This window comes from Podarcis raffonei, chromosome 10, assembly GCF_027172205.1.
Source record: "Podarcis raffonei isolate rPodRaf1 chromosome 10, rPodRaf1.pri, whole genome shotgun sequence".
In the NCBI taxonomy this organism is placed as follows: Eukaryota; Metazoa; Chordata; class Lepidosauria; order Squamata; family Lacertidae; genus Podarcis; species Podarcis raffonei.
The window spans coordinates 41170031-41183031 of record NC_070611.1 but is presented as its reverse complement, the minus strand read 5'-3'; the positions used below and the strand labels follow the sequence as shown (position 1 = coordinate 41183031).

Here is a 13001-nt window from a genome sequence, read left to right as displayed (position 1 = left end):
CACCTCTTTCTCAAATACACTTTCAGTGCATCTGAGAGAATTTCCTCCACCTCCTCATTTCTTTCTACTTGCCTCTCCAGGATGACTGGAGCAGAAAATGAGGAGCATCGGTCAGAAAAACTGCACCTGTGCTCTCACACAGGCGCATTTTCCTAGCATCATCAGAAGCGGCCAGCAGCAACTCACTAAGACTCTGCAATTTCTTCTGTTACTGTATGATAGGAGGAACCGACAATCAGTTGATGGATTTTAAAAGGCTTTTAGGAAGCTACTGCTTACAAGAAATAATGCACATCAATATTATATAGAATCCTTTGCAAAGACTTGCCAAGCTACTGAATTTAAATGTCTTAGTCATAGTCCCTTGGCTCATAATCATCTTGGCCTGCTTATCATCTAGCCAATTACTCATAAATTGCATATTGAATGAGTACAAGACAGGGATTCTAGAAAGGTACATTATTTATAAATATAAAAGCTATTTCCCCCTATGTAAAGGTTGTGCTCCTGCTCCCTTCAGATTCTCACATTTTTCAAATGAAAACCTTCTGTCTTCCAAAACTGCCTCACAGCCAGACTCAATGCTATCAAATTAAAGACAAGACTTTAAGACCATTTAATTTGATGGATTCCAATTTCTTTCTTGATTTTACTCCACATTTGATGATGAACAGTACAGGACATGATTCCTTTAGTATTCCAATAGAATAGTCATTCTAATATTTATACTTTAACCTTTATATTTGCATTTTCATGTCTAATTGTACACACTGGTTTAAGTTTTGGTTACTGACATTCAGAAGGCTGACATCAAACTGGAACAAGTATTTGCAAAGAAAAGGGCAACTTGTAAAATAAATAGAAAAAATGTATACAGTATGCTTCTTTTTGGTTAAGCCTATTTAGCCTACTAAAAAGATTTCTGAGCACTGATAGGATTATGTTTCACACCTTAATAGCATTAATCTTTCCCTTGTCCTATACTATTTCAGTTGCATATGGTTTGATGCAGCAGAAGAGTGTATAACACAATTTTCATCCTGTGGATCTATAAAAATGGCTACTTTTAACTTTACAACAATTAGTTTATCATAAAAATGTTTCATTGATTCAGTTAAGATAGAAAAGTGTTCATCTTACTGTATGTCATTCAGAAATTTGCTAGCCACCTTAATATGTCAAATAATTAAGGATTATAAAAATTAAGTCTGTCAAAAATTCCCCTGTATTAAAAAAACAACTGCCAAGCTACTCAGCTTCTTTGAGAGCCAGTGTGGTGTAGTGGTTAAGAGCGATAGACTCCTAATCTGGTGAACCGGGTTCGCGTCACCTCTCCTCCACATGCAGCTGCTGGGTGACCTTGGGCCAGTCACACTTCTTTGAAGTCTCTCAGCCCCACTAACTTCACACAGTGTTTGTTGTGGGGGAGGAAGGGAAAGGAGAATGTTAGCCGCTTTGAGACTCCTTCAGGTAATGATAAAGCGGGATATCAAATCCAAACTCTTCTTTTCTTCTTCTCAGAAATTCTGGACTAACCAGTTCATTCCAATTTTGATGACTATTACTACTACTACTACTAATTTATATGCTGCCCATCTGACTGAGTTGTCCCAGCCACTCTGGGCAGCTTCCAACAAATTAAAGCATCAAACACAGTAAAATATCAAATATCTAAAACTTCAATTAAATGCCATTAGACCAGAATAAAAATTCTTACAGGCAGTAGAAAATATATGAAGGAGGGGGGAGACTTGTCCAATTCCTTCAAAATCAAACTAAGGAGAAAGCAAGAGGCTTTCATTAAAACTTACTAAAATAGTTGTCATAGCAGCATAAGGAAAAGTTACAGCTAAGTTATTTGAAAGGCCTTGTCCTCTAACTCTTATATCAAGCTTTAGTATTTCAGAGTAACTTGAATATTAGCCTTTTCTTAATGGAAGCTAACAGTTACTAAGTAAATGAGAAGGCATTTAAAATTATGTCATTAATATGAACAACAACAACAACAACAAAACACACACACAGGAAAATTATTAGGTATCAAAGTTCACACAAAAGAAGTATAAGGATAATATAAAGTGTTTTGCCAACCATGTTTCATTCTGGTGCCTCAAGCGTCTCAGTTCCATACCGAATGCTTCATATCTCCAACAAGTATACAATGAATAACATGAAGGAAAATACAGTACAACTGAGTGTTCATAAACAGTGCTTCTAGTAACAGCACAGGCTTCATGAATAAATTACAAAAAAGATGTGGTTACAGTAAGGAAACCCTTTAAAGCTAATGAGAACCTTTCATAAAAGAATTGCACCAGGTCATTAAGACTGCCATTTTTTTTATTCCACCTGCCAGTTTGCTATTGCAATGGATATGTATTTCAAACTTGAAAAATATGAAACAGCATGAAGTCAACTGAAAAATGGGAATAAGTCACATTTAAAATAGAAAATTATTAGATATTGAATTCACTTCATGGTTTGTAATTTTTTTCACTAACTGCAAGAGCAGTTTGCACTTGCATCTCGTCAATAGTTTGGGGGCCAGAATTTAGGATCTTATACCAAGGGCTCAATTCAGACATTACAGCTCATCTCCGTGGGCTAGAAACTAGGAACATGCTGCAAGCATATGCATTTTCTTTCCTCATACATGCCAATTTCATTCTCCACTTCCTGGTACCGGTAACTATGGGTTGCTTCTACACTAGGAATTTAGTGCGGAATCACCCTCTTGTTCATTCACATTTTACTGGGAGGAAAGTGAAGAGGTCCACATATTATCATCCACTTATGTGGTGTGTTTTTTTTACAATTCTCCATTTTTCTTACACAGAAAGTCTGACTTTTTAAAGATAGTTGGAAAAGTATATTGCTTCTTGGCTTTTTGGTGAAAAGAAAGTGTGGGGTGTGTGTGGAATGTAATAATCTCCACAGGTGTAGCATTACACTTCTGTACATTTAAGAGTCATGGTTTTGGCAGTGACATATCAGAGCTGATTACATCACACACATTTACTAACCTTTGCAGTTGATACCATTTTCTAAACATTTAATTTTTAATTGATCTTTTAATTAGAACTAAAATGCTTCTCCAGCTATATCTTTTTAAAATATTAGAAAATAGTGCTGAAATGAAAGATTTTTATGGTGAAATTACAAAATAAAACTAATTTTAAAATCTAGGAAAAATCCCTTTCTAGTCTCTGCTATTTTAGCATCTGCCATCACCCCCAATTAATACTTCCAATCTTAAATTTTTAAAAAATCTTTTGTTTTTTGGCATTGCATAACTAGCATTGGGCAACTGTGCTTAAATGAATAGGTGCTTCATGGTAATTAATTGATTTTTATGTATTAATTTTTTTAAAGGATTGTTTGGATTCAGTTTTCCAACTTGACACTCATTGGACTTTCTGCTTTTCCACCACAGGCAGTTATGTTATGCCCACTGGTGTAGATGAAACAGAGAGGAATGAGCATCCAGAAGAAAAGCCCAGATAGGGTAGAACGTCAACAGCAATTCCACAAGTAGCAATGATTTATTAGTGCAACAAACCACACATCTTGAAACTGCCACAGTTAAACCTAATCAAAGTTTGTTTCTAAATTAAATAGATACACATGTAGCTTTCCAGAAAATCTGAATCTACACCAATTTATCTGGAAGGAAGCCTTATGAAAGTCAGCGAGACTTGCAAATTAATGGATCAGCTATATATATATTACTTTTGGATGGTACTCTCAATTTAAAGAGTGTTTTTAAAACTTTTGAAAACAAGCATGCACCTCATTGAAGTACACTAAAGGCTTTTTTTTTTTTACTTCAGTGTTATGTACAGTACATTAGGTCTTTCCCACAAACCACTATCAACCAATGTCTGGACTTAGAAAGTGACATAGCAGTCTAGTACTGCTTGTACTGCACTAGTACAGGATGCAAGTCAACTCTCTGCATCAGATCGTGCAACTTAATTGTGCAATGTATGCATGAATCCCAAAATAATAGAGGGAGTAGGTATAATACATGAGGGGCAAATAAATAAATAAAATAATACTCTAGCAAAGATAGAATATGAACTATTCTTTTGCACTTAGATATATCAAACACACTACCAATAAAAAAGGATCATGTACTGAGAAACGACAGCACAGAATAACAACTAGCTTGCATGGATACATGGGCATAGCCAAGAAGGTCAGGGGAGGCAGCTGCCCCCCATCAAGTAAAACAATAGAAATACTTAACTAACTGGTTTTCCAACTGAAGTTTCTCCCCTTCCATTAACCTCGTCTAATATCACTTCTGAAGATGATTACACTTAGTAAACACTTTAATTTAATTATGACTGCAAAAAATGAACCAACTGAAAGAGAAGAAATTAACATGGCTTATTATAATGAGCTTAATAGGACTGTTAGCAGTCTCTTTGAACATGTAAAAGAACTTCGGTTCAGGATTTTGCAGGGACTACTAGCTCCTGGACATCTGCTATTTGTTTGGGAAGGGGGTCAAGGAAGCAGTTTGATAGGTTGGAACACAGTTAAAGACAAAATAGTGAAGAGTTTTTGTAGCTAGCTAGCAAGGAAGAGGAAAACCTCAAGACCATTGGGTGACTGGGCATTTGGCTGATCCCCAAGCTCACCATGTATGTTTCTAAGTAAACAGTTTCCAAAGTTCATATTAGGCAATACCTTTATTGGGCCAACTAAAATATAGCAGAAGAACCCAAATAGCACAAAATTACACACACACACACACACACACACACACACACTTTTAGTGGTCTCTCCTTATAAGGGAGATGTCCATTTCAAAGCATACTCCAGAAACTTCTTGTTCAGTGCAGCTTCAAGAGGTAAATACTATTTATCCATTACAATTAAACCACAAGGATTTCTAATGGAAGAAACCACATACACGAATAACACATGCTACACTATATGCCTATCATGCTAATGAAAGTGTACAAAAGTGCTTTCTTTTATACATTTCAAGAGGCTGGATTCATTTTTTATTATTATTACAGTTTACTAATCTAACCAATATTATTGAAATAGACAACAGCATTTGCATTGTGCCAGGTCTGCCACAAAAAGGGGAATTAGATCCTACTAGAAGGACTGTAAATCTATAAATAAGTTGGCAGTGGTGGGGGAAACAAAGATGCTTTACAGAAAGTGAGATCTATGACCTTTGGGTGGGGTGTTTTTTTCTTCCAAAAAAGCCCTTATACTTTAATACTAACACGTTGTCTTTAATCAGAAAGAGTACATCTCCACTAGGAGTTTGTGTTAACAAATGAAGGGTCAGTGGTCAGAATTCACTCTGCTATGCCCTTTCCCTCACTGATAGTTCTTGCCTTTATTAAAAGGATCCTCTATTCCTTTGACTGGTAGAGGGGGCCACCACCCTGAATTATAATCTCAAATATTACTGGTGCTCTTTGGCATGCCATATTAATTGGTCCCCCATTGCTGCAGAGGCTTTGAGATCCAGCAAGGTTAAGCCCCACAAGGTGGTGATATGACCATGACAAGAGAACTAAAGGAAGTTCCTCCACTCTAAGACCACTACCATCCAATTCAATGCAAAAAACCAAATCCAGAGTGTATCCTGCAGTATGGATAGGAGTCAGAAGTTACTTGGGACAGACTCAAGGTTGGCATGGCAGACATGAAATCCTGATCCACTCCTGACAGTGAAGCCTCAGCATGAATGCCAACCCTAGACCTTCCCTGCTAGTTGAGGAAGAGAGACTGTTGAACATCAGGGTAGGTGGTACATCAGCAGAATCCCTATTCTGCCCCAGCCACCTATCTTCGGATATGCAACTTGAACCCAGTGGGCTGCTGGAGAGGACATGTGGTCTAGGAGATGCAATCAGGACAGACCCCCTCCCCTAGATCTTGCCTGCTGCTGTACACAGATTTAAGGTGCCAGTTGGCCATTATGTTATATATCTGAGTTACTAACATTGGCTGTACAGAGAAACCCGGTGGGGCAAAGCTGAGACTGATTAACCCCACTCCCAGCTTCATCCAGCCAGGTCTGTGTAATAAAAGCCAGGTCAGCATGTGCATCTAGGATAGCTGTCATCTGACAGCTTGTCATTGAGAAGCAGCATCTTCAACCTGGGGGGGGGCTGTTGCCAAAACTAACCAGGCTATTTGAACAGGGGGAATCTATGGGGGCAACCAGCACCCTGCTGTGGTGCCCCCTCCATCTGCCTCGACAACTCTGACTGATGGGTGCTCCTTGGATAAAAAGGCTATTGAGCAGAAATGGCAAAGAGAACCACGGTTTGGGGGGCAGACGGTGCCTTCATCCTCCCACAAAAGCAGGCTTCGATCGTATGCACCCTCACCTGGGAGCAAGTGCCATTGAGTGGCTGGTGAAAGCTAGCCAGATGGGCGGGGTATAAATAATAAATTATTATTACTATTATTATTAAACTCTACTGGAACTGGCTCCAGGCTGGCAGGCACGGATGGGATTGTGGCGAGATGGCCAGCCCCTTTTGTCTGAGCTGCTGCCCTCCAAGTGCTGCGACTGGGGCTTAAAGGCGACCCTCCCTCCCTCTCAGGGGGGCGGTTTCAAAGACCAGCACCACCTCAGAACCTCCTGGCCCCTCTGTGGCAGCCCCCGCTCCCCGCAGAAGGCCCCGCGAGGTACCCCCACCCACCCCCAACGTCCACGCACGGGGCCGCCGCACCCCGTCCCGCCGCCTGAGGCTGTGAAGGACCCGCGGCGCCGGCTCCTCCGCCTGCGGCCTCCTCAGAAACACCCCCAGATAGGCCGCGCTTTCGCTACCTCAAACACCACTTCGTCGTCGAACTCCGGTGTCATCCTTCTCCGCCATCCGTGCTTCTGCCCTCCAGGCACGACGGGAAACCGAGTCCGCCGAGCCCGGGCGGTATATAATCTCCCCGTATGGCCCAACCGCGGGCGTAAGAAAACTACGACTCCCAGCAGCCACCGCGAAGGACAGAGGGGGCGGGGTTGAGAAAGGCAGGCCAGGTAGCGCTCCGCTGATTGGAAGCTTATCTTGGAACAGAGATTTTTTTGGGTTCTGCTTTTGAAGCCTGCACTGGCGGCTCTCGGCCTCTAGGGGTCTTTCGTGTTGTAGCTGTGGCAGAAGCCTATACGGAGAGTTGGTCGCTGTTGGGGCTCGTTTCGGTGCGAGTCGCTCTCGCTTCTCCTCGACGGGGATGTTCCGCGGGAGCCGGGGGAACGAGCCGCATTTTTCGGCAGCCGCCGAGACTGAGCAGAGGCCTGTTTTCCTCTCAGCAGACTCCAGAGGAGCTGCTATGTCTTAAGAAAAGGACGCCGGGTTAAGGGGCAGGCAGGCAGCAGCGGCAGAGAGGCGCGTGGGAAGGAGGCACCATGAGTTCAGCCGGTGAGTTTCTCGACGGGATGAGCGGAGGAAAGTTGCGGAGAAGTTTCTCTTCATCCGGCGAAGCCAGCTGCGACCGGTCAAGGTGCAGGAAAGACAAGGGGGGAAACACACACACCCAGCAGACACATCGGGGCTACTCAGCCAGACGCGGCTGGATGCAGACAATGCAAGGAAACTCCCTTTGCCCCCTCTCGCCGCCACTCATTCTCTGCTTCCATTTAAAGGCTTGGTTGGGGGTCGCCTTCTGGGAAACTTCCTCTAGGCTGGAAGTCGAGCTGTCCTTGTTCACAGCCCCCACCCCACCCCCTGTCCCGTTGTCTTTTGTGTCATGTCCCTTCCCCCCTTAGTTGGAGTGGGAGAAGAGCACTTACTGGGAAGTTTCTATAGCTCAACTTGAGGGGCCCCCCCGGTTTCTCCCAAGCCCCTCATCAGCTTTTGGCGCGCGCCCCCCCCTTCACGCAACAACGGAGTCCCTTCGGAGAGCTTTCCATTCCGAAATACTCGTCTTGAGGTCTGTACCCTGAGAGAAGTGCATGATCTGGTGCTCTTATTTTTTGAGATTGTAACTGCTTTTCCGGTAGTGTCCTGTGAAGTCCGTCTTTGTTTTCTCGTGATTCTAACTACGGGGAGGAAATTAAAAAGCACCAGTTTCCTGCTTGGTATGGTTGGACTCTATCCTCCTTATTTTGTGCCTGCAGATACTCAAGGAAATGATTCATCTTCATTTTTTTCCCCCTCTCTCTCTCCCACCCATCCTTCTTTTTTGGGTGGGTGTCTTTGTTAAAACCACGAGGTGGTACCCAAAAGAGAAAGAGATTCAGCAAAAAACTTAACCCCCCCCCAAAGGACACTTACTAGTTTAGTGGGGAAAGGAGGTGTCATCTTCTTTTTAATGCTTGTACTTTTCTACACCTAGAAACTCTGCTAGGTGTAGCTGGCCATTGTGTGAGGTACACAGACAGGTCAGGTGACTTTTATTGTGTTGAATGAACATATGGCAAGCTTTCAAGTTAAATAGAACACATAATAACCCATAACTTGTTGAGTGCATTTCTGATACGCTGTGTCGTCTTGTGGTTTTAAATTGATTCAGTTACTAACATTGTGGAGAAGCAATCTGTATGGCTTCAGGCCTAGAGCTCCCACTTTATAAACAAATAGTCCTAGGAAGAAAGTCTTTTAGTAAACTTTCTTTCAGTTTTTGCTGTGGTGAACAAAAAAGTTGACCCTAGCTACCCCATCATGATTCAGAAAACAAAGGCATATTTTATTTTATGCCATGACCCCAATTAAGGAAAACAAAGTCAGCTTTGTTTAAAATTATAAAACTGTGGGGAGCTCATGTTTGAATGGTTTGCAGGCATTGGTACTGTGTTTTAAAATGGTTTAATTCGTTTGTGTGCATGCATCTGTGGAAACAGGCAATTGGAATTTTTGTGTTGGTGCATGAGGATGCTTCTTAACCATAACAGAATCCTATGAATATCTGCTCAGAATTAAATTCCATTGTATTTCATGGGACTTGCAGAGCAATTCTTACTAGGCAGATATACCAGTATATTTCCTGTGCAAATTAAGCTGCTCAGAATTAAATTCCATTGTATTTAATGGGACTTGCAGAGCAATTCTTACTCTTACCTAGGTGGGGGGGCAGAGAGGGGCAGCTACCCCCCCAATCAATAACAAATGCATAACTATCTGAGGTTCTGCCCCCCCCAACAGAAAGGTCTGCCCCTCCCCCAAAATCCTGGCTACACCCATGGCTGCATCCTAACTCTCTGGTCTGGGTGAGGTCAGGAAGCAGTGTAAACCTTCACTGTGTGCCCTTGTATTCATTCCTTTTGGGGTGAGTATACTAACAGCCTTCCAGTAGCACCTTAGAGACCAACTAAGTTTGTTATTGGTATGAGCTTTCGTGTGCATGCACACTTCTATTTTGTTTCGACTACGGCAGACCAACACGACTACCTACCTGTAACTATACTAACATCTGCAGTTTTGGTGGTGTAAGCTACCTGTGGATGGAGCTGGTAAATATGCAGTGTATCTGTTTCTCCCTTACTCCACCCATTCCCTACTCTTGACACACCCCTTTTTCTTAGTGTAACTTGGGCTGTCTTAACTTGCACCGGCAGTAAGCAGGCCTTTCCTCAGTTGGAGTAGATAACTCCTAGATAAATAATTTACTTAAGATTCACCACATCCTAACCGCTCCCAGTAGGAGTGGGGGTAGGATTGCACCTGGGTTTTGGAGTGCACCTGGGTTTTGGAGAGTTTGAATGAACTCTCAGTTAATTGTGTATAGAATTGCAGCCTTCAAGTGTAATCATATATAGGCTTACTTGGAAATAAATCTAATTGACCTCAATAGAGCTTGTGTCTGAGAAGCCATGTGTGCGCAGGAAACATTCTCATCCTGATAACTTCATTGATAACCTTGTTTAGTCAAGTTTTGTGTGGCACTTGGCAAAATTACCAGTAATTTGTATCCTTATAATAAATATGTTTGCCTGGAAGTAAGCTGTAGCTAAATAGGGTGTGTATGGTTTCTTTGTGACATAGCCAAGCAATGGAGCCTGAGGTCAGCTGTTCAGATCTAGGCACTCTTTGTTCTCACTTTATAGGAATCATTGTAAATGTGTAAAATTAATCCATAATATATTTGTTCGTCTTTAATATGCCAAAAGGCTCTGTTTCTGCTATAGCATACAGCTACCTCTCCACAATAGCATGGTTACTGTAGCCTTCATGGCTGCTCCTACACCAGCTTCCCCCAGACTGGTGCCTCCAGATGTTGTTGAACTCCCAACTCCCATCAGCCCCAACGAGCATGGCCAATGGTGACCATGGTCATTATTGGGGATAATGGAAACTACAGTCCATAATTTCTGAAAGGCTTGGGGAAGAGTGTCCTATACCAACCTGGGAGCATTTGTATCTTCTTCCCAGGTGCTAGAGTGTTTGTGGTGTGTATTAAGTTCACCCAACCTACAAAGGCAACGGATAAACTCCAGGAATGACATGGAAACAACTGCAGAGCTTGCAGCAGCCATGATACTCTGGATGACATGGAAAGTGACCAAAGTGTACGGGTGTTTGGTTTGTGAATCTTTCTTCAGATCCAGTGCTGAATTTTCATTGACCTATAATGGCTTGCTACTAGGTCTCTACAGCAGTGCAGCACACATGAACACATGACTAGGTATTCTTATCTGTTGCCCTTTTCGTGACACACAGTTTTATTATCTGGGTGAGGTCTGGACTTTGTAGTCTGTCATTGGGGTTTTCTAACACACAGCAAAATTCTTGTGTTTCGGGGTAGAGTAAGCTGTAGGAAAGTAGAATTCTAAGCTTAAGTCTTTGTTTGGAGAATTGTCCTCTTGTGTAAAAATCAATCTTAAATACACATGTTTTACTATAGCAGTCAATATTTATAAGAGCATTATTTTGTTTATGTGGCATTACCAGAATTATTAATGCTAATTCCACTGATACTTATTTCCTTTTCAAGAGTATACTCCCATCTTAATCAAGATCATACAAGTATAGTCACATATGTTAATCATGGAAGGCATTAATTAGGTTTTTATTTGAACTGATCAACATCATGGAAGGCATTAATTAGGCTTTTATTTGAACTGATCAACATCAGTGCTTGGCATTCCCTAACCTTTTTTCACCTTTAAATGAGAAGTTATTGTATTTCTGGGTATTTTTCAGGGAAGGGTGAGCGTTTGTGAAACAGAGGTACATTATCCATGTTTTTGTTTGCCCATTCTCTAGGTTAATAGCTGCTTTATGCCTTCATGAGCAGCATAAATAAGAACACTCTTCATTGAATGGAAAGCGGCAGATAAATCATCCTTATCAGCTCCTTTCATGGAAGTATCAAAAAACAGATATAAGGCATAATGGATACTTACGATGTTTCCTTAATGGGAAGGATTCCATTACTGATTGCGGTCTATGGTCAAATGTAGACATATTTCAGCTTGTCCCATGGTTGCTCCTCAGATGTCTGTGGAAGCATTTTGGAGTAATGCCTTAAACCCATTAAGTCTCTGCACTACCTAGCTGTCTTTGCAATTTTATTAATTGGCACATCATTGAGAGCAGAATTATTTTAATGTTTGCATTTTAATTATTTGGCAATATATTGTTTATGTTACCAAAGCTGTAATAGTGCACATGTAACTGACTTGGATAATTTTCTGTTGTTTAGCAGTTACTTTAGGACACCCACCATATTTTTTTGTTCATACTTTGCTAATTGCACTGTCTTCTCAATTAGATCTCATTCCAAGATCAAAATGGCTCATAATCTTGGAGGTGTATTCCTAGTGCTAAAATTAAGTTAATAATTAGAAAATGGTAGGGGGAAGGTGACTAATCAATATAAAAAGGTTCCTGGAAGCAAATAGTATTTACTTTTAAGTATTAAATAATTAGACAGAGAGTTGAATCAATAAATGTTTCAGTATTTGAACCCTTAGGGTTATATCCAACATAGCACTCTGTGAATGTTCTGCAGCACAAGGATTTCTGCTTGTGCAATGGAATGTCACCCACCTCTCAGTGCATGCCCCAGAAATCTGTTCGGCAGATCCCTCCAACTCTCTGGAGCCAGATTTGGGGAGGACACAGGGTATGTATGCACAGGAGGCAGAGGGGGGCAAAAGTCCTGCTGCTCAAATGGAAATGCCTGCATTGATGGGACACATCCACAGGCGTTTGTTTTTGTAATTGTGATGCAGCCAAAGTTTGTACCTATCTGGTTCAGAACAAAAATTTGTTCTGCTTGCAAAGCTTGGATTTATAATGGATCTGGTGTTTTACATTTTGGAATGTAAAATGAGATTTGGCACATGTGCACATGTAAAATGAGATTTGGCACATGTGTTTTGAAAGTTCTTTCTAACCTGTGCTTGGTGGCAAGCAACTAGGCAAAAATGAGAACATTTTTAGAGGCCCTTTAAAATCAAGCAATACGACAAGAGGCATTCGTGGACATGTGCCATTGTTACCAGTTGGGAGGGAATTTCTGTGGAAACTGAGGTTTTCCCAATAGTTCTCCAATAAATATTGTAAATGCCAACAGGTTCCAAATTGAATTGAAGGGAGTTTCCTATTACCAGAAACAATTTGGGAATGAAGAACAACAGTGTTACCCGATTACAAAATTGCACTTAGTGAAGTGCATTGTGAAATAAGCAGCAAAATGTATTCCAATCCACATTTTGTGGTACTGTTACAAAGCTGGTAAAAACATCTCAATAACCTAGCACAGAAATGCTGGTGATATCTTAACCACAAAGAGATGGGAAAGGGCTCTCCATCCCTCACCTACATTAACTCCCCACCCCACCCCTTTCATCCCCCCCCCACTCGTAACCATGGTGTGGCTGTTGCATCTGCACAGACGTATGTTAACCAGGGTTTGCAGGGCTAAACTGGGTTACAGCTAACTAGATGTAACATTGCACCATGAGCAACTGGCATAGCAAGAGAAGGAACATGTGAAGCCAGGGCCTGCTCCTTAAAATTAAAACGAATTGATCTGCAGTGTTATGTTTCCATTGATCTGTTGGAAATGTTTTTGAA

General features: G+C 41.5%; 2 protein-coding genes across 4 annotated transcripts in view; one reads left to right on the top strand and one right to left on the bottom strand.

Moving 5' to 3' along the window:
- Positions 1–6974, bottom strand: part of VEZT (vezatin, adherens junctions transmembrane protein) — a 29412-nt gene extending 22438 nt beyond the window's left edge. For 2 of the 3 annotated variants that reach the window (XM_053406995.1, XM_053406997.1), the window contains exon 1: positions 6815–6974. In XM_053406995.1, coding sequence (XP_053262970.1) covers positions 6815–6850 — 36 coding nt within the window. In that variant the 5' untranslated portion in view covers positions 6851–6974. Of the gene's footprint in view, positions 1–72; positions 1298–6814 lie in introns of those variants that run through there. The other variant, XM_053406996.1, reaches the window with a different exon arrangement.
- A 72-nt stretch (positions 6975–7046) lies between these two features.
- FGD6 (FYVE, RhoGEF and PH domain containing 6) overlaps positions 7047–13001 on the top strand; it is a 49052-nt gene continuing 43097 nt past the window's right edge. The window contains exon 1 of the mRNA XM_053406993.1: positions 7047–7400. Within this exon, the coding sequence (XP_053262968.1) occupies positions 7388–7400 (13 nt within the window). The 5' untranslated portion in view covers positions 7047–7387. The remainder of the gene's footprint in view (positions 7401–13001) is intronic.